The following is a 19996-nucleotide window of genomic DNA, read 5'->3' as shown; positions in this document are numbered from 1 at the left end:
GTGGGCCCTGCAGCCAGATTCCCTGGCTCCTGGTCCACAGAGGACTTCCTATGTGAAACGCCATGATTATTCTTTGCATCACTGTTATCTTTAGGTAACAGTAGGTCTCCGAGTGGGAGCATTTTATTCTTTTGTTATTTTATATACATTTTAATAACAGATTATTGAGAGATTACTCACATACCACAAAATTCACCCTTTGAAAGTATACAATTCAGTGGTTTTAGTATATTCCCATAATTGTGGAATCATCATCACTAGCTAATTCCAGAATATTCTCATCATCTCAAAAAGAAATCTCATAGCCGTTAGTAGCTGCTCCCACTCCACCCTCCTCTCAGATCCTGGCAACCACTAATCTACTTTCTCTGTGAAATCACATTTTCCAGTTATCTACATTAATAAAAGAGAAATATGCAAATTGACTGTACCTCCGATATGCCCACCAGCCAATCAGGAGTGAGTATGCAAATTAATCCAACAAAACTGGTAGTAATTTGCATACACAGGTGCAGAGTGAAGATTAAAGACCGAAGAGGCTTGGCTTCTCCACTCTGGCTGCAGCTGCTGCGGCCAGAGTGAAGGCCTGGGTCCCAGGTGCTGGAGGAAAACCGGTGCTGGCAGCCTGGGGAAGGAAGGCCTATTGCATGAATCTTCGTGCATCAGGCCTCTAGTTTCATATAAAGTGAATCATACAATATATGACTATCTGTTTCTGGCTTCTTTCACTCAGCACATTTTTAAGGTTCATACTTGTTGTAGCCAGTACCAGAACTTCATTCCGTTTTTAAAATTTAGGTGAAATTCACATAACATAAAATTAACCACTTTAAAGTGAACATGTCAGTGGCATTTATTACATTCATAATATTGTAAACCTCCACCTCTAACTAGTTTCAAGCAGTTCATTCCTTCTTATTGCTGGATAATGTTCTGTTGCATGAATATAATACATTTTATTTATCTGCTCATCAATTGATAAACATGTGGGTTGTTTAAACTTTTAGAAGATTAAGAAGAATGTTGCTATGAATATTCATGTAGTAGTTTTTGTGTGGGTGTATATTTTCAATTCTCGTGGATACATACCTAGAATGGAATCCGTAGGCCATATGGTAATCCTATGTTTTATTGTTTTTAATCTTTGTGTTAAAATTCACATCTATTCTCCCCTAACTGGTTTGGCTCAGTGGCTAGAGTGTCGACCTGTGAACTCACGAGTCCCAGGTTCGATTCCAGTCAAGGGCATGTACCTTGGTTGCAGGCACATAACCAGTAGGGAGTGTGCATTAGGCAGCTGATCAATGTTTCTCTCTCATTGATGTTTCTAACTCTCTATCCCCCTCCCTTCCTCTCTGAAAAAATCAATAAAATGTATTTTTTTTAAAAATTCACATCTATTATCAAACTCCCAAAATGTTGGGTAAAATATTAAGAAATGAAAATACATGGTCTTTTGAGAAGGCAGACCTGGAGTCAAACCCTGGCCTCTCCAATGACTAGCTGCACAGCTGAGCAAGCTCCTCAGCATCTCCTGGCCTCCGATTCCTCAGCAAGCAAATGAGAATAACAGTCTTTGCTCCCACTGACTATTATGGGGTGCAGCTCAGTGCCTGGCATATAATAAATATGTCCTTGATAAACAGTAACTACAATTACTAACAAACCCCTTTCCTGGAGGCGATTCCAATTCTCAGTGTCTTTGAGGGGTATCTGAGAAATCCGGAAGAGCAAGGAGAAGAAAACGGAATCCACATCCCCACCTCTCAGAATTAAACCCAATTAAGCCCACAGACCCTCAACCTCATATAACACATAATGCCATGTACACTTGGTCATATATGTGTGTGTGTGTGTGTGTGTGTGTGTTATTGATTTTTTACAGAGAGGAAGAGAGAGGGATAGAGAGTTAGAAACATTGATGTGAGAGAATTATCAATTAGCTGCCTCTTGCACACTCCCTACTGGGGATGTGCCCAGAACCAATGTACATGCCCCTGACCGGAATTGAACCTGGGACCTTTCAGTCCGAAGACCAACGCTCTATCCACTGAGCCAATCCGGTCTCGGCTACACTCGGTCTCGATTCTAGTTTCTCTACTTTAAAAAAGTGGGCTTTTCACGCAGGGGGATCCCTACAGTGCAAAGTGTGGCCCCTGATGTCCCAACCGCAGCACGGAGTGAGAGCTGCCAGCGTGTCTCTCCTTCACTCAGCAGGTTCTCCCTGAGCACCCACTGTGTGCAGCGTCCGGCGAGCTGGGCCTCACGGAGCGGGACGCGGTCTTTTCCCGCCAGAAGCTCCACCTCTGGTGGAACGGAGCGAGCAGGCGTTTTCAACACAATGTAAAAAGCACGTCACTGAGACGAACGTGGCGTCACAGAAAAGAACAGCGCCGCCGTGGCCCTGCAGGAAGGCTCCAGCCCCAGGCTTTCCCTGGGCTCCGAGTCTCTGCTTCCAAAGAGGGGACCACTGAGAAGTCTCCTAACACAACCAGCATTAGCCGGGAACGTGGGTCAATGGCAGTACACCGGCTTGTTGCTCTTCTTACACCATCTAAACCACATGTGTCAAACACAAGGCCCGCGGGCCAAATCCGTCCCGCCAGGCCTTGCAATGTGGCCCGCACCGCACTGTCATCACTGCACTCCGCTGCGTTTCCATCACAATGACAGTTTATGACTGTTCAGTAAACCATTCGGCCCACGATTTAGGCTGGATTTTAGATTTTGGCCCCTTCTCTGATTGAGTTCGACACCCCTAATCTAAACAAAAAAGGAAGCTCTGGCTACATGCAACACAGCTCCCACCACTGCAGCATCGTTACCTCGGACGGGAAGAGCCAGGGACATCACCAGTGGAGGCTCAGCTGGCACCAGGCTTGCACAGCACAGCGCGTCCCACGCTCACGCCCTACGCCCACAGTTTCAGGGGTTTGCACGCAGGCAAAAGCACTCAGCAAGGACTCGTGGCCCCGCTTCTACCCCGTCCCCTCCACGCATGGTCTTTCCAATAAAACTACTTTTTTTTTTTTTATCTGCATCTGAAAGGATCTCAAGGTTTCAAAAAAAGGAAGAAAAGCAGCTTCTCAAGGAAAAACCTGGATCCCCTATCTCTCCGCTTCCTCTCACTCAGCAAGGAGGAAATTCAGGCTCTGACAGGGCTCGTGATGAGGCCACCATACAGAGACTACAGAGACGACCTTGAGTCCTGACCTTGAGCCCTGCCTGATGAGCTAACTACACAGCAAGCCCGCAGAGCGGGCCACAGCCCCCAACAGCCTGGGGGAGGGGGATAAAGGAGGGGATGGGAGGGGGGGTGGAGGTGGAGGGAGGGGGGTGTTTGGGGGCAGGTTCTGCCAGGGAGGAAGCACTGCCAGTGGTTATTGGTCTGTCCTTGTCAGGATCCCTAGAAGGTCATGGTCATTGGCAAATATCCCATTCAGAAAGGTCAGAATCAGGCTCTGTCCCTTCAAGATCTTCAGGTTCATCTACCAAGAAACCCTCCCGGGAACCCCGGCGGCCCCCTGGAAGAGAAGAGCCCGCACATCAGCAGGGCCGCCCAGCCCGGGGAGCGCCGGCCAGGCCTGCGGGCGGCGCGGGCTGAGGGCGCGGCTTTCTAGAAACGGCGCGCGCTCCCTCGGGGGCCTCGCTGACCGACCGGAGGTTAACAAGGGAGGCTGGCGAGTGCACCCTTCCCGCCGACCCCTGACCTCGCACATTTCAGGGCCTGCGAGTGGCGAGCGCCCCCGACTGGCAGGAGAGGGCGGGAGGCCGGCGCTAAGCGGCTCTGCGCAAGCGCGAACGCCCGGCGAGGACGCGGCTCCCGCGCCCCCTGGCGGCCGTGGCCGGCACAGCGGGGATGGCCTCGGAGGGCGGCGGGCAGCAGGTGGCAGGTGGCACGGTCTACAGAGCCTTTAGCATGGGACTTGCTCAGAGGCCTTCTGTGGAATTCCGGGTTTTGAACCCCATTGTTTAAGAAACCTGAGTGCTGTCAAGGGAGAAGACGTTTCCAAGACCTCCTGCAAGGTGCACGCTGGTTCTGGGAGCCACTGGACACAAACCAGGGCCCCTGGCAGCACCCCAGGGCAACTCGGCCTCTCTCAGACAGCTTCAGCAGTCTCTGCCCCTGGGCATTTCTACAGAAATGACAGGCCAGCCTCAGTCTAGGAAGCAAGCACTTGACAGCAAGGAGGAAAAGCCTACCCCCTTTCCCTCTCACAGTTGTTGTCGGGGTTAAGGATGTTAAGGTGCAAATGCTTAGAGGGTGTTTACAAGGAATTTTTAAAAACATTTTTAATGATTAATCGTTTACTACTATTATTCCAGAACCTAGTACATAGTAGGAGCTCAAGGACCCGAGTTCTCCCTGTGCTGGGAGGCTGCAGTGTGCCCGGGTCCGCCTGGTTCACGGGTCAGGCAAGGCCCCGGAGGCCCAGCTGCAGCCCAGCCCCCGTGTGGCTGGGGGATAGCCAAGAGAGCCAGCTCTGACGCCCTCCTCCTGCACAGAACAGTCTGTGCTCGGCTCCCACCCCCAGAGCTCGGAGCTTTCCAAATGTGGATACGTTTTTCATTCCCGAAGCATCGGGAACATTTGGGGGAAGAAAATGAGCACCAGACATGATTTGGAAATGATGGAAGCTCAGTCATGAGTGGTGGCAGCCAAGCACTGTAGTAGGAGTCACAAGTCCTGGTTTTGAAATATCAAACAGGAGTCTGGACTCACTAGGTTTTTTTTTGTGTGTTTTTTGTTTGTTTGTTTTGTTTTGTTTTGTTTTTAATAACTTGACCAGCTTTGTAGGAGTCTAGACCCTAAGGAGAAGCAGCAGTAAGGACTCAAATCCTCAGAGTGCACAACACAGCAGCTAGCACAGAGTGCAGGGGAGAAAGCTACATTACAGAGGCCCCAGGAGTCACTGGCTTTCAGAGGAAATGAGCCACAGGAGATGGGCTCTTGAGAGCCAAACAGGCTGAAACGCAGTCCACAGACTGGGACGACGCAGCCTGAAGCTGAGTGTGGGGAGGGAGGAGTGAGAGACAAGATCCCTGATTTTATGTCAGGCTCAAAACAAAGTCTCTCTCCACCTAGAACAGATAGGATTTCAGAATACACCGAAAACACTGCGCTTTTGGGTGACTTGTATGTCACTCAGATACAGTTTGTCTTCGGTTGTCTGCCCCTGGGTGCCAGGGGAAATGTCTGAAGAACCATCCCATATGTTTCCACGTGGAAGCAAGCAGCTGAGATGAGACACAGCTCAGAGACCATCCCAGAGCAGGCACTCACGTATTTGCTGATGCAATGATTCAATGATAGGATCTAGCTTGAGAGAGGCAAGTGGCGGATGCAAAATAATTCAACAAAAACTGAGCACCAAATGGGATGGTACCAACTATAAAAAGAGGCAGCTCGGAGGAAGGAGAGATGGACGTGGACAGTGGAACCGGAGAGGGTGGCACTAAGGTGTGGCCTCCTCATGGGAAAACAGAGGGCTCCACGCTGCAGAAGAGACAAGCAGAGGTGGGAATGAGCCCGGAGGCGGTAAGGGCAGGCAGGGGGGCGGGCGGGCGGGCGGCCTGGAGCAGAATGCGGGTGGCACAGAGCAGGACGCAGCCTCCAAACCCTGGAAAGATGCTCAGCCGTGCTGAGACCTGAATGGTTAGCAGGTCTCATCAGGAACCCGAGGGAAAGGAAAGGGTGGCTTCTGGGGAGGGCTTGGGGCGGGGCCCGCTCTTGATGACCTCAGTGCGGACTTTTCCCTGGTGTGTGAAGCCTCAGACCAGACCAGCTAGTTCTGGCACTAAGTCACCATCTACTCACGGCCTTCACCACACTTAACTTCCACCTCCTTAAGAATCTACATCTGCCACCATGTTCACATGCTCATGTGTTCAGGCCTGGGACCCCGGGGACAGCTCTGTGTCATGTGCATCCTTCCTCCTCCTCATCGGCCTGACAGCACTCTGCCCACAGGTGGGGGTCCCGTTACACACTGGTCGCAGTTCTTGGCTTCCTCACTCTCTGTGTGAGCTTCAGCCACTCCCGAGGTGTAAGCAAATCTATACACAGTCAATTCCTTAATCCCGAAACAAACAACAACAACAAAAACCACCATAAATTGCCTAGAGACCCTTATGCTGAGCAGCAGCCCCAGAATTAGAAAGTCTCCCTGGACGCGCCCTCTTGTGGTCACAGCGGTATCCTCACCTTCAGCGCCAGCCCAGCATCTCCTCCAGGGCTCCTTGCCTGTTTTAACTACACCATGATCTGCCCAGTGAGCAAAACCAAAAACATCAGTCATCTCCATTCCTCCCTCAACCGCCTTCCCACACCAACTCTCCAACACACACTCTGTCTCAATGGCCTACAGCACTTCAGGCTTTTGCAATATCTGTCAGGGTCCAGCTGGGACAAAGCAATCCGTCTAGTTCTTTCCCATAAAGGAGACAGGTATGGAGTTGTCTGCGTCAGGGATGAAATATTTAGAAGAGAAGCCAAAAAGGATGGCATTGCATCCCCGAATTCTGCAGCAGCAGGAGGCCACGAGCATCCCCGGGGTTGGAAAGGACAAAGGGAGGAGGCGGAGTTATAAGAGCCCAGAAGTTGGGGCTATCCGGTGGGAAATAGGACCCAGAAGAAGCTCCCTAATGGGGGTAGAAGCTACAGAGGAAGGGTTTGTCTGACAGAAGCTGGAGCAGCTGAAGACACCCGACTGCTGTCAAGGTGCTGCCTCAGGCAAAGAAGAATTCCCTCTCTTCTTGCTCTCTGATGTCCTGCCAGAGCTTCCAGTTGGCCAAACCAGGCAGAAACGAACTGACTTGGGCACCTCAGAAACAGCCCATACAGGCAAGACCGGTTTGGCTCAGTGAATAGAGCGTCTGCCTGCAGACTGAAGGGTCCTGGGTTCAATTCTGGTCAAGGGCATGTACATTGGTTGCGGGCACATCCCCAGTGGGGGGGTGCAAGAGGCAAACTGGTCGATATTTCTCTCTCATCGATGTTTCTAGCTCTCTATCCTTCTCCCTTCCTCTCTGTAAAAGTTCAATAAAATATATTTAAAAAAAAAAAAAAAAGAAAGAAAAGAAAGAAAAGAAGCAGCCTGTATAAGTCAAACCCCCTGAGATGCAGAACAGTGGAGGAGAAGGGCTCAAGGCCAGCTCACCTCCCCAGTCAGTCTCCTTCACCGTGATCTTTAATTCCTTCTAATCTATTCTCCACTCTGCACCAGAGAGATCTTTCCCACTTGTAAACTTAATCCGGTCCTCCTGCTTAAAACCTGGCAGTGGCTGGAAGTTTCCTGCAGGAAAAAAATAGGACTCGTCCATCAGGCTGACTTTGTCAATCCATTGCAAACATAGAAAACGCTGCTTCCCTTGATGATACTGAGCTTACTCTATAACATGGATGAGCTGCTACTCAAGGTATTACTGTAGAAGAAAACAGATTCTTCCTCAAAGTCATTCACCCTAAATTCTTTCTGATAAGAACTGTTTGCCATGACTGGCTCAGGGCTTTAATGAAAAGATGTCATACAGAAGAAAACGGAGAGCGAGTAAAGGCTGTTAACCTCTATTAAAGGAACAGAGTAACAAGAGATTGAATTAGTAATAAAAAAAACTTCCTACAGAGTAAAGCCTAGGCTTAGATGGTTTACTGGTGGATGCTACCAAATGTTTAAAGAAGAATTAGCGCCAATCCTTCATACACTCTTCCAAAAAACAGGAGAGGAGGGAGCATTTCACAGTTCACTCTATGATACCAGTATCACCTTGATATTCAGACAAAGGCATCACGAGAAAAATAAACCAATATCCTTTATGAATATAAATGTAAAAATCTTCAACAAAACATTAGCATACCACACCCAGCAACATATAAAAAGAATTATGTACCTTGACCAAGTGGGATCTATCCCAGGAATGCAGGCATGTTGGTTTAACATATGAAAATCAATTAATGTTATAAACCATATTCAAAAAATAAAGCGCAAAATACATGATTATCTTAATAAAGAAATAATAAAATTTAACACTCGTTCATGATAAAAACACTCAAAAACACTAGCAAAGGTAAGCTGGCTTTGATAAAGGCCATTTATGAAAAACCCTCGGCCAGCATGGTACTTACTAGAGAAAGACGGAAAGCTTTCACCTGAAGACAAAGACCTCTGCTCCTGTCACCTCTATTCAACACTGTATTGGAGGTTCTAGCCAATGCAATTAGGCAACAACAACAACAAAATAATAAAAGGCATCCAGACTGGAAAGGAAGAAGAAAACTATCCTATTTATAGATGGCATGATCTTAAATATAGAGAAAACCCTAAAGATTCTATAAAAATTGTTGGAGCTGAAAAATGAGACTAGCAAGGTGATAGGATGAAAGATCCATACACAAAGTTCAGTTGTATTTTCTATTTACTAGCATATAACAATTTAAAATCAAATTTTAATCAGTTAAAAATGATTTTACTATGATAGCATAAAAAAGAATAAATATTTAGGAATAAAATTAACAAAAAGAATGTAGGTCTTGCACACTGAAAACTACAAAACACTTTAAAGAAATGAAAGAAGACATCCTATGTTCATGGATTGGAAAAAGTAATATTGTTTAGATAGAAACACTCTCCAAATTGATCTACAGATTTACCATAATTCTTATCAAGTTCCCAGCAAGCTTATTTTTGCAGTAATTGACCATTTGATTCTAATGGAAATGTAAGGGACCCATAAAAGCCAATACAATCTTTAAACACACACACACACACACACACACACACACACAAAAAAAAAAAAAAGTTGAAGGACTCACACTTCCCAATCTCAAAATTTACTACAAAGCTAAGTAATAAAGACAGTGTGATATTAGCATAAGGACAGACATATAGACCAATGAAGTAAAATTGAGAGTCCAGAGATAAATTCTTATATTCATGTTTAATTGATGTTAACAAAGATGTCAAAACAAAAAATAACACTACCTTGATTAGGCAATGGTTTCTTAAATACAGCACCAAAAGCACAAAAGCAATAACTGAAAAAATAGATAAACTGAACTTAATCTAAATTTAAAAATTTTGTGTTTCAAAGGATACCAATAAATTCTAACAAAAGGAATGTAAGTCTTATACAGTGAAAAACAACCCACAGAATGAAAGAAAACATTTTTAAAAACATATATCTATAAACATATATCCAGATTCTATAAAGAACTATTACAACACAATAATAGAAAAACAGATTACCCAATTAGAAAATAGGAACAAGTCCCAGCTGGTTTGGCTCAGTGGACAGAGTGACAGCCTGTGAACTGAAGGGTCCCAGGTTCAATTCTGGTCAAGGACACATGCCCATGTTGCAGGCTTTATCCCCAGTTTGGGGGGTGGGAGGGCATGTAGGAGGCAGCTGATCAATAATTCTCTCTCATCATTGATATTTCTATCTCTCTCTCCCTATCCCTTCTTCTCTCTGAAATAAATTAAAAAAAATATATTTTTTAAAAAGGGCACAAGATCTGAATAGACCTTTATCCAAAGAAGATAGAGGAATGGCCAATAAGCACACGAAAAACTGTTCAACATCACTAATCATTTAAGAAAACACAAATAAAAACCACAATGAGATAGCACTTCACAAGCACTAGAGTAACTGTAATCAAAAGAATAGATAACAAAGTGTTTACAAGGATGTAGAGAAGCTATAACCTTCAAAGTAGTACTTTGGAAAACAAGTTGGAGTTCCTCAAAAAGTTAAACACAGAGTTATCACATGACCCAATAATTCCACTCCTAAGTATATATCCAAGAGAAATGAAAACATATATCAACTTCAAATTTTGTACACAAATGTTAATAGCAGCATTAATGATAATAACCAAAAAGTGGAAACCACCTCATGTCTATCAACTGATGCATGCATGCATGTGTTAATAAAATGTACACAATGTGGTATATCCACACAATGGAATACTATTCAGCCATAAAAAAGAATGATACCAGTTGTAACATGTGAGAAACCTGAAAATATTATGCTAAGTGATAGAAGCCAGACAAAATCTATCTATCTATCTATCTATCTATCTATCTATCTATGCCTAAGTGACCATTTGACCATTCAACCAGTAACTATGACACATACTGACCACCAAGGGGTAGACACTCAACTTATAGGCATGGAAACTTGGAACAGACTGATGAATCTCAGAGGGAAGGGGGAGGAGCGAGGGCAGGAAGAGATTAACCAAAGATCTTATATACACACTAGAGGCCCAGTGCACAGGTTTGTGCAACAATGGGGTCCCTTGGCCCAGCCTGTGGGGACTGGGCCAAAACCGCCATGGTGCACAGATTCATGCACTGGTGGGGTCCCATGGCCTGGCCTGCAGGGATTGGGCTGAAACCAGCAATCCAACATCCCTTGAGGGGTCCCGGATTGCGAGAAGGTACAGGCCAGGCAGAGGGTCCCCACCAGAGCACAAATCCATGCACCAGGCCATTAGTATTAATATTATATGATTCCATTTATATAACATGTCTGGAACAGGCAAATCTAGAGACAGAAAGTAGATTAGTGATTGACGAGGGCTGGGGAGCATTAATCGGGTAATGGAAAGTGACTGTTACTGACTACAGGGTTCTTTCTGGGGTGATGAAGATGCTCTAAAATTAAACTCTAGATATAATAAAAATCACTGAACTGTACACTGCGAAATGTTGTCTCTTAGGGTATGTAAATGGTATCTCAATAAAGCTGCTTTAAAAAAGCTATAGAGCATATTGGGAATATGAAAAACTGAAACAACACAGATGTTCCACAGGCGACTGGTTCAAAATACCCGTAAGGCAACCTGCTGTGCAGCAATTAAAAAGTGTTTTCAAGCCCTAGCAGGTGTGGCTCTGTTACAAAGTGTTGGCCCACAGACCATAGGGTCCCGGGTTTGATTACTGTCAAGGGCAGTACCTCAGTTGCAGGCTCCTCCCCAGCCCAAGCCCGAGGGCCCATGCAGGAGGCAATCAATTGATGTGTTTCTCTCACATCGATACTCTGTCTTTCTCTCTCTCTTCCACTCTCTCTAAAAATCAATGGATTTTTAAAAAAGAAATATCAAAAAGTTTTTCAAAAATATTTAATGTCATGCAAAACAATTATACACATATATACATAGAGTGAAAAAGTAGACTATAAAACAATATGTACAGAATAATCCTAACTGTGCATAAAATTTGAAAACGTGGTCAGCCATATGGCCAACTGGCCATATAATGAGACTCCCTATAAATATCCTGCAGCATCTTAATCACCAAGAAAAGTTCCCCGAGTACGTTGCCTATTAATTATCGGAAAACTTGACTGAGGTGTCTGTCTCTCCTCTCCTCAGCAGTGACCTCGTGCTGCTGGGCCGCACGATACCCAGTGCCCGCCGTGGGCCAGCCCGGCGCCCTGCTGGGAGCCCATCACCAGCCAAGGGCCCAGGGGTCAGGCCGCAGGCTCCAGGGAGGCTCTGCTGGCTCTGAACCGCACGGCCCTGGGGGACCCCCTCCCCCCTGGACGGACGGCGCGGCCCTCACCTTTGGTGGCGTAGGCTTCCGCCAGCACCCGCAGCCTGTAGGGCGGGACGGCCGTCAGCGGCAGGTCGTCGAGGCCCACCCGCGCGTAGATGTTGAGCGCTTCCTTGTAATCTCCTTCCACGTAGTTCAGCTTGGCCATGATCAGGTTGGATTCTTGCAGCAGCTCTGACTGGAAGGAAAAGGAGAGCAAAGCTGCTACCGCAAAGCTGGGGCTCCCCACGCAGAAACGGGGTGCGCACGGTCACAGCGAGATGGCTCTGCGGCAGCCCAACGTGGAAGCAGCCCAAGCGTCCACCCACCGAGGATGGATAAGCAAACGTGGTGGAGCCGCACGTGGAGTGTGACTCGGCCATGACGAGGAGGGAGTGACACACAGCCTCAGCACAGACGAACCTGGGAACATTTTGCGGAGGAAGAAGAGCCGGTTTGAAAGGCTCCCGGCTGCACAGGACATGGCCAGGATGGTGGAAGCTGTAGGCAGAATGTAGGCCAGTGTTTGCCTAGGGCTGGGACGGTGGGAACAGAGGAGCCTGTTAAGGGTGAGGGGTATTTCGTGGGGTGATGAAAAGGTTGCAAAATTCAGGTGCAGGTTGCACAACTCTGTGAATGGTCCCCAAACCACTGAGTAGTACACTTTAAATGGGTCGATGATGGCAGGTGAATTATATTTCAATGAAGCCGTCGCAAAACGAAACAGAAACCCTGAGGTTCCCCTAAGGCAGCGGTCGGCAAACTCATCAGTCAAGAGCGGCAAACTGCATGTGGCTCACAGTTTGTCGACCACTTCCCTAAGGCAGCTCAGCTGGAATGGGGCAAAAATAGAAGAATACTTTATGAACAAAACATATAAGCACCCATCTCAAAAAAGGAAGCTCCCGCCGAAACCGGTAGAGCGTAGGTCTGCGGACTGAAAGGTCCCGGGTTCGATTCTGGGTCAAGGGCATATACATTGGTTGCGGGCACATCCCCAGTAGGGGGCGTGCAGGAGGCAGCTGGTCAGTGCTTCTCTCTCATTGATGTTTCTAGCTCTCTATCCCTCTCCTTTCCTCTCTGTAAAAAAAAAAAATCAGTAAATATATATATATATATATATATATATATATATATATATATATATTTTATAAAGGAAGCTCCCACGGGCTTCCCGGGGGTCCTGTCCACTGCACTGGGCAGGACCTAAATGACCGGAGGAGAGAGGCTTTCTAAATCGGTGCAAAAATCAGCACCTGCTCCTTCCAATGACTTTCCTCACCGAGCCATTCCATCCCACTGTGGTCACTGCCCCTGGCCCTCTCCCAGCCGGGGGCCCCCATGGGCTCTCCTGCCCATCTAGGCAGGGTGGTCGGCTTCCCCAGGCCACGCCCACCGGCTCAGACTGCGGGCTCCCCTGCCCCCCTCCCGGCAGAGGAAGAAGAGGCTCCCCAGCATCTATATAAGGAGACAGATCTATCTCCCAGGCCTTCCCTCGGAGGCTAAGCTATACAAGGCTGGGTTTTCCTGCTTCCAGAAGCACGGGTTCTGTGATTTAAAGCTGAGCCAGGGTGGACGGCTCAGGGAACCGGCCAGGGCATGGCGAAGCGGCTGTGCCAGCCACGGTGGCCGCTCCCAGGCTCTTGTGGGAAGGGAGCAGAGAGGACAGGCTGCCCTGGAGAGGAGGGAGGGAGGGAGGGGCAGGGCAAAGGAAGGTGAGCTGGATGGGGAGCCAAAGGAAGCCAGAGAGGGAGGGCTGGAGAGGGAGGCGGAGAGCTGAGTCTACACAGAACGGAGAACGGCAGATGAATAGCAGGGCAGTGAGGTGAGCAAGGCTTCCTCTGTGGGGAGGAGGAGGTTTGGGGTCCGGTTCGGTGATGGAAGGCGAGGGAAGTTTGGGCCTGGCTCCCTTCTGCACCCCATACCGGGCCCGCCCTCCCCAGCAGGAAACCCCGCACCGCTCTGGGCACAGCGGGCTGGGGCATTCGTGGACCACATATTTCAGGCAGGAAAGTGGGTAATAAGGTAAGGTGACTAGACGTCCCGCTTTAGGCAGGAAAGTCCCGATTCTTAACAATTTGTCCCGCGTCCCGTGGCGTTTTTTTAAAAAAGTTTTTAAAAAAGATGTTTTTAAAACGCCCGGGACGCGGGACAAATTGTTAAGAATCGGGACTGTCCCGCCTAAAGCGGGACGTCTGGTCACCCTGTAATAAGGGGCACTCCTGATTAACGTGTTCCCTGCAGTGGGACGGGGCGTCAGGCTGAGCTCTGGGTCACCTATGACAGCTTACTCCAGGCACCTGGGGAAGAGCAGTGCCATTCTTGCTAACAGCGTCTCCCTGAAGGCTCGCATCAGAGACTCCAGAATCCCCCCCCCCCAACCCCGCAGGGGACGCCACCCGGGGGGTCGGCCCAGGGACCACCCAGGAGCCGCAGAGACATGCAGCTCAGAGCGGGCCGGCACCTCCCCGCGGCCTCCCCGCCCCGGAGGCCCAGGGTACCTTGAGGTTCCCCCGGTCCAGGGCGGCGGTCAGGTGCTTGCGGACCTCGGTGAGCTGGGGCCAGGGGCCGCGGGGGCTGGCCCCCTGCCGCAGCGAGTGCTCCTTCAGGTACTGCTCCAGCTTCGACTCCCCGAGGAGGAGCTCCGCCATGTCATCTGCCGAGGACGAAACGGGAGGCTGAGTGGGGGCCAGGGGTGGTCTGTGTGCTGGGAGCGCCCCCGGGCCTCAGGACCCCCCTGCTCCACCCTCCCAACGAGGTTCCACCTGGACCCTCATAACCTCAGACAGGGTCCAAGAGGCACCATCTCAGGCGGGCAGTAAAGAAGGTTCCGGTGTAGGCACTGAAACCCGGGGGGAGGGGGGGACGACACAGGGGGGGCACTCAAGCACTGTCCTCTTTTGTCAGGAAATTACGGAATCTAGAAAGACGGGCACAGTGACACGAGAGAGCTCCGGTTCAGTGGGAAAACATAAAGCCGTCTTGTGATTCATTCGGTCTGATCTTTACAACACACACCCCGGACCCAGCCCAGGCCTTTCCTGAGAGCCACGCAGTGGAACTCCCAGCCCTGCCGTGTTCTATGGCCTAGTACACGGATACGAGCCGGGAGAATGTCTCGTACAGTCAGATTCTTCCAACGAGCTTGTGCCAACACAACCTGAATGCAGGCAGTCTGTTTTTTGTGTAAAAGTCCAAACTATACCAACAGCCCGGGCTGGTGTGGCTCAGTGGCTGAGCTTCGAACTATGAACCAGGAGGTCCCGGTTTGATTCCCTGTCAGGGCGCATGTCCGGGTTGTGGGCTTGATTCCCAGTGTGGGGCGTGCAGGAGGCAGCTGATCAATGATTCTCTCTCATCATTGGTGTTTTTGTCTTTCCCTCTCCCTTCCTCTCTGAAATCAATAAAAATACGCTCATTCCAGCGCGACTCTCTGGGACCCACACATCCACGCTGCTGTGGACAAACCCAAACAACCGGTACCCCAGCCTGAGCCCGGCTCTTTCCTCTGTGGTGGGACAGAACCTAACGGTGTTCAAATAGAAAAGCAGCTTTTAAAAGTCTGGAGGGATGAACCTCACAGCCACGCTAATAGTTACCACTGGGGCGCAGAAAAAAGAACCCCAACTGGAGTGAGTGGCCAAAAGGGACTTTGGCTTTAGCATGCCGGCCCTGGAGGAACCACCACAGACAGGCCTGTGCAGTCGGAGTTAACTGAGACGCGGGGGCCGGGCCTCCAGAGGCCAAGAGCTGGACCGGGAGCCTTCCCAAGCCCTCCGCCCAGTGACCCGAAGCTGCCGGGCCTCCCGTTCCCAGCAGCGCCTCTGCCTGAGTCCTGAGCAGCCAGCAAGGACCTGCCAGAGATGATGCCGAGGGCCCTGGGAGGAGCTGAGCAACACCAGAACGGGCTGAGTTAACGCAGAGACCTGAACTCAAAGGTTCTTTAGTTGTCCGAGAAGAAAAAGGAAATCGCGAGGACATCAGGCAGGACCACAGCGAGGTCGCCCACCAGCAAACCACAGAGCTACGCCTGCAGGGGGCTCGGGGACGCCAGGGTCACCCAGGGGAGGGACCAGCCGCAGCGCCAGTCGGGGTTGAAGGTAACTAGCAGCTTCCTCCCAGAACGGAAACCCGGCGAATAAGGAAATCTAGGGCCTGGGGGGAAGGTGGGTAGGCAAAGGCCTGCTGCTGAGTGCCAGGGCATTCACATGCCGGTATGAAAGGCGTACAAGACGCACTGCTACAGCGGGATCTGACTGTTACACACCAACACAGTGCACACGTGACAGGTGTGTGTTTCACGGTGGAAAGTGTGGGAAAGGCATTCCGGCAGGAGGAACAGAATGTGCAGAGGCGTGGCACAGCCTGGTTGTTTGGGGGAACTCGTAAGTGAGGGGTGAGAGCTGAAGCATCGAGGGCAGGGAGAGGAAGAGGGCAGTGGTCGTGGGAGTTTCCCGCCATGTAGGCGAGAATCGGTTCCTTCATTCTGGAAGGAGCCGCAGGCTCCGGGCGAAGAGCTTACAGTCTAAGCTGAAATTCAGCATGGCCACTACAAAGTCATTTTTGGACTTTTTTTTTTAATTCACAGGCTCCAATTAAAATCTCAAGCAAACTGTTTTCTTTAATCCCCTGCAAAAAGGTGATTTCGAGATCAACCAAAGGACATGTAAGCCTAAGCAGTGGTCCTGGACAACAGGGGGTGGGCATACGTGGGGAGGGGTTTGGGATGGGAATGGGGGGATGAGGACAATTATGTGATACCATAACCAATAAAGAAATTTAAAAAAAATAAAAGTGACTTTGCTGCCATTCATTCTCCCAACCAGGAGGCAGAGATCTTCACCACAGCCTGGAGCTCATGCAGAGCCATGACACCGAGGCTGCGAGGCTCAGAGCTAACGGTGACGGTGACGGTGACAGTGACGGTGACGGTGACAGAGGCTCGGCGCCTGACCACAGCACTGGCTGCACCTGCCCAGCACCTCTTGGGTTCCCAGGCCGAATCCACTAGCAGCAGAAGAAAAGGGTGCCGCCTAGCCAGCTGTTACTGCCCAATCGTGTGCCCAGCTACAGTGGGACGCACGGGGAAAAGACACCTCGGGGTCAATTTCAGATTAAAGAGTTAAATATAAAATAAAAGAGGATCAAAACGGTAAGAATAGCCGAAACCGGTTTGGCTCAGTGGTAGAGCATCGGTCTGCGGACTGAAAGGTCCCAGGTTCTATTCCGGTCAAGGGCATGTACCTTGGTTGCGGGCACATCCCCAGTAGGGGGTGTGCAAGAGGCAACTGGTCGATGTTTCTCTTTCATCGACATTTCTAGCTCTCTATCCCTCTATCCTCCTCTCTGTAAAAAATATATTTTTTTAAAAAAAATGGTAAGAATAGGCATTCACTTCTAGCCAAGACAGACCAAATTTAGCCTCCCATCAGAAACCCACAAAATCATGACAGAATATATATATTTTTTCTTTTTTTTTCAACTAGAGGAAGTGGTACATTTTTTTTATTGTTTAAAATATTACATATATCTCCCTTTTGTTCCCCATTGACCTTCCCCCAGCTTCCCCTACCCCCCTGTCACATGCCCTCATCCCTCCCCCCACAACCCCCCAGTGTCTTGTGTCCATTGATATGCTTCTATGCATGATACAAGTCCTTTGGTTGATCAACTTCCCTATCTCCCCAACACTCCCCAGTCTTCCCGCTGTAATTTGACAGTCTGTTCGGCGCGACAGAATTTATTTTTAAGTAAAAACAATTTTCAAGACACTAGACATCAGGCAACAGAAGAGTGATCCCTGAGAACTGGGTAACAAACCAGGTCGGCGCTCGGATTGCTGGCACCAGGGAACGGGGGCACCGGCAGCAGAATTCTGCCTCGTGGAAGACTTCAGCCTCAGTATCTCTTCCCCTACTTCCTGTCCCCCTGCCCAGGCACCGAGGAGGGCACAGCCGGGCACACTGGGCATTCCACAGCGGCAGGCAGAGCTGCAGGACGTACCTTCCAGGTTGGAGAAGCACAGGAGTGCCCAGGGCTGGGTTCCCCCACCCCACAAACATTTTGGGGGGTTTGAGGCTGAGAAACCAGCTCTCCAGTGACTTTTAGCGAGAGAAAGCCTGGCATCGAATGGAGACCACTCCTGAGATCCGCATGGGACTCGGCCCCAGAGGAGTCTCTGGTCCCCCGGTTCATCCCCAGACAGACAATCCCTAGTCCGGAAAGCCTGGCGGCTGGCGCAGGGCCGTGCCCAGGCGGCCTCGGCCTCCCCCGTACACCCAGGGAAGGAGGGGTTGTGACCTTTGTCACTTGAGGCGACTGGCCCTTCCTCACCGCCCTCTCCCTTGTGGGATAAGCAGCTGGCACACAGAGATTCGGTCAGATGACGGAGGGGGAGAAAGTTAGGGTTTCTGCTCTATTTCAGGGAGTACTTGATATCAACACAAAAAAAAAGCCTCCAGGACTGGGTTTGGATGTCCATAGAGAAGCAGCGAGGCCTATTCAAGCCGTTCCTGCCGGGGCTCCGATCCAAGAGGAAAAAACAAGCCCCTATTCAAGCAGGAACTGGTTCAGCGGCCCCTTTGTTACCGGGCAAAGATGGCCCAGTTCTCGTCTCAGGCTCAGGGCGACCTCGGTGATTCCACCCCCTGGCTCATTGGGCCTCTTGTATGTCGCAGGTAACTCAGAGGTATCTTAGCGTCTGTGTGCTGGTCGTCCCCCCGCCCAGCAGGGAGTGCTGACACAAAACAGACACCGTCAGAGGCTGTAGGTAGGAGCATAAATCAGTATGAGCGTCTACAGAGGGCAATGTAGCAACATCTATACCAAATGATTGATGTATCTGAACTATCTGACCCGGAGATTCCAGTTTTAGCAACTCGTCCCACAGACGGTGCCCCCGGAGCAGGAAGATGGGCAGACAGGGATGTTCCCTACATTCTGTCTCTTGGTAGCAGCAGAGGACACAGGTAGCAGGTGTCCTGCTAAATGGACTACGGCGCCCCCATGCGATGGGACACAGTGTTCCCATTACACTAAGGAACAGATCTAAACACAAGTCTGTGGTGGCCGGACTGCCCTCCCAGATCCGGGTCCTCAGCTTCCCTGAGTCCACATGCTCTGTGGCCTCTCGCACGGACCCCGGGCGTGGCCACGTGATGTGCTCTGATCACAGGACAGTGGCCAGTCTGACGCACACAGCGCGTGGCAAAGGCCTTAGCTGCTTCTGCTTCCCTCTTGCTTCCCTGCGGCCTCCATGAGGACATGCTCGGGCTGGCCTGGGCCTGGCCTGGGCCTGGGAGGCAGGGCGGCCAGGTGAGAAGCCCAGCCCAGGGCAGTGATGACGCTGAGCTGCCCCGCGGCTGCCCAAGGACACAGTGAGCCCTGGCAAGCCCAGGATCATGAAAGCAATAACAGCTGGCTGTTCTAAGGCACTGGGTTTTGGGGTGGTTTGTTATAAGCAGTAGACAACAACCTCAGAGACAGAAACCCCAACTAGAGTGTACAGTAGTAAATCACTATTATGTGTAAAAAAACCAACAGCAAACTTTTGTAAAATGCAGATATACAGCATATCCCTAAAAGGGCCCTGGGGAAGTCCAAAGAGTGGTCATTTCTGTGGAAGGAGGAGTGGGCACGGAGACAGTGCAGGAGGCAGTTACCCTGCACTCTATACTATTTTTTAAATAAATATTTTTATTGCTTTCAGAGGGGAAAGGAGAGAGAGAGAGAGAGAAACATCCATGATGAGAGAGAATCATTCATCAGCTGCCTCCAGCACTCCCCACACCGGGGACTGCGCCCACGACCAGGGCATGTGCCCTTGACCAGAATTGAACCCGGGACCCTTTAGTCCAGGGGTCTTCAAACTACGGCCCACGGGCCACATGCGGCCCGCAGAGGAGTCTGATCCAGCCCGCCAGGTTTTTTGGGCAGTGAGCGCAGCCGAGGTGTTACAGTAGGAATTAGTAGTTCATATAGTCCGGCCCTCCAGCTCTCTGAGGGACCGTGATCTGGCCCCCACTTTAAAAAGTTTGAGGACGCCTGATTTAGTCTGTAGGCCAATGCTCTATCCACTGAGCCAAACCAGGTAGGGCCACTATATACTTTTTAAATGTTTGATCGTTACTACCACATGCTTTCATTAGCTACACAAAACAACCAGGTAATTAAAAAAAAAAAAATACCCTAGAGCAGCTTGGCTGGCCGCCCCCAGAGGACCCAGTCCATCACCTTGGAACCAAGTGATTCCAAGTGAAGGAGTTTTAGGTCTGTGGTTACCACCGACAGCCCATCTCCCGCTGTCCCGGGCCACCAGCCTCTCAGGCACACACCCTCCGGCCCTCAGCATCTTCCCAGGCCACGGCAGCCTGTCTCTGCTGAGGTGCCTGGCTGGGCGTGCTCTCCTCCCTCCCTTCTCCTGCCCAAACCCCGGGCGTCCTTTGGGATGCATTTCAGGG

The 19996-nt window shown here is 50.0% G+C and overlaps 1 protein-coding gene across 6 annotated transcripts in view; it reads right to left on the bottom strand.

The window, feature by feature from the left end:
- The window catches only part of TTC7B (tetratricopeptide repeat domain 7B), a 177888-nt gene that overhangs the window by 143859 nt on the left and 14033 nt on the right, over positions 1 to 19996 (bottom strand). For all 6 annotated transcript variants that reach the window (XM_045572917.1, XM_036428670.2, XM_036428371.2 and 3 more), the window contains exons 2-3: positions 14039 to 14193; positions 11568 to 11736 (exon numbers count right to left, since the gene is read on the bottom strand). In XM_045572917.1, coding sequence (XP_045428873.1) covers positions 11568 to 11736; positions 14039 to 14193 — 324 coding nt within the window. The remainder of the gene's footprint in view (positions 1 to 11567; positions 11737 to 14038; positions 14194 to 19996) is intronic.

Source organism: Pipistrellus kuhlii, unplaced genomic scaffold, assembly GCF_014108245.1.
Source record: "Pipistrellus kuhlii isolate mPipKuh1 unplaced genomic scaffold, mPipKuh1.p scaffold_m20_p_1, whole genome shotgun sequence".
Classification (NCBI taxonomy): Eukaryota; Metazoa; Chordata; class Mammalia; order Chiroptera; family Vespertilionidae; genus Pipistrellus; species Pipistrellus kuhlii.
This window is presented reverse-complemented; position numbering and strand designations above follow the sequence as displayed.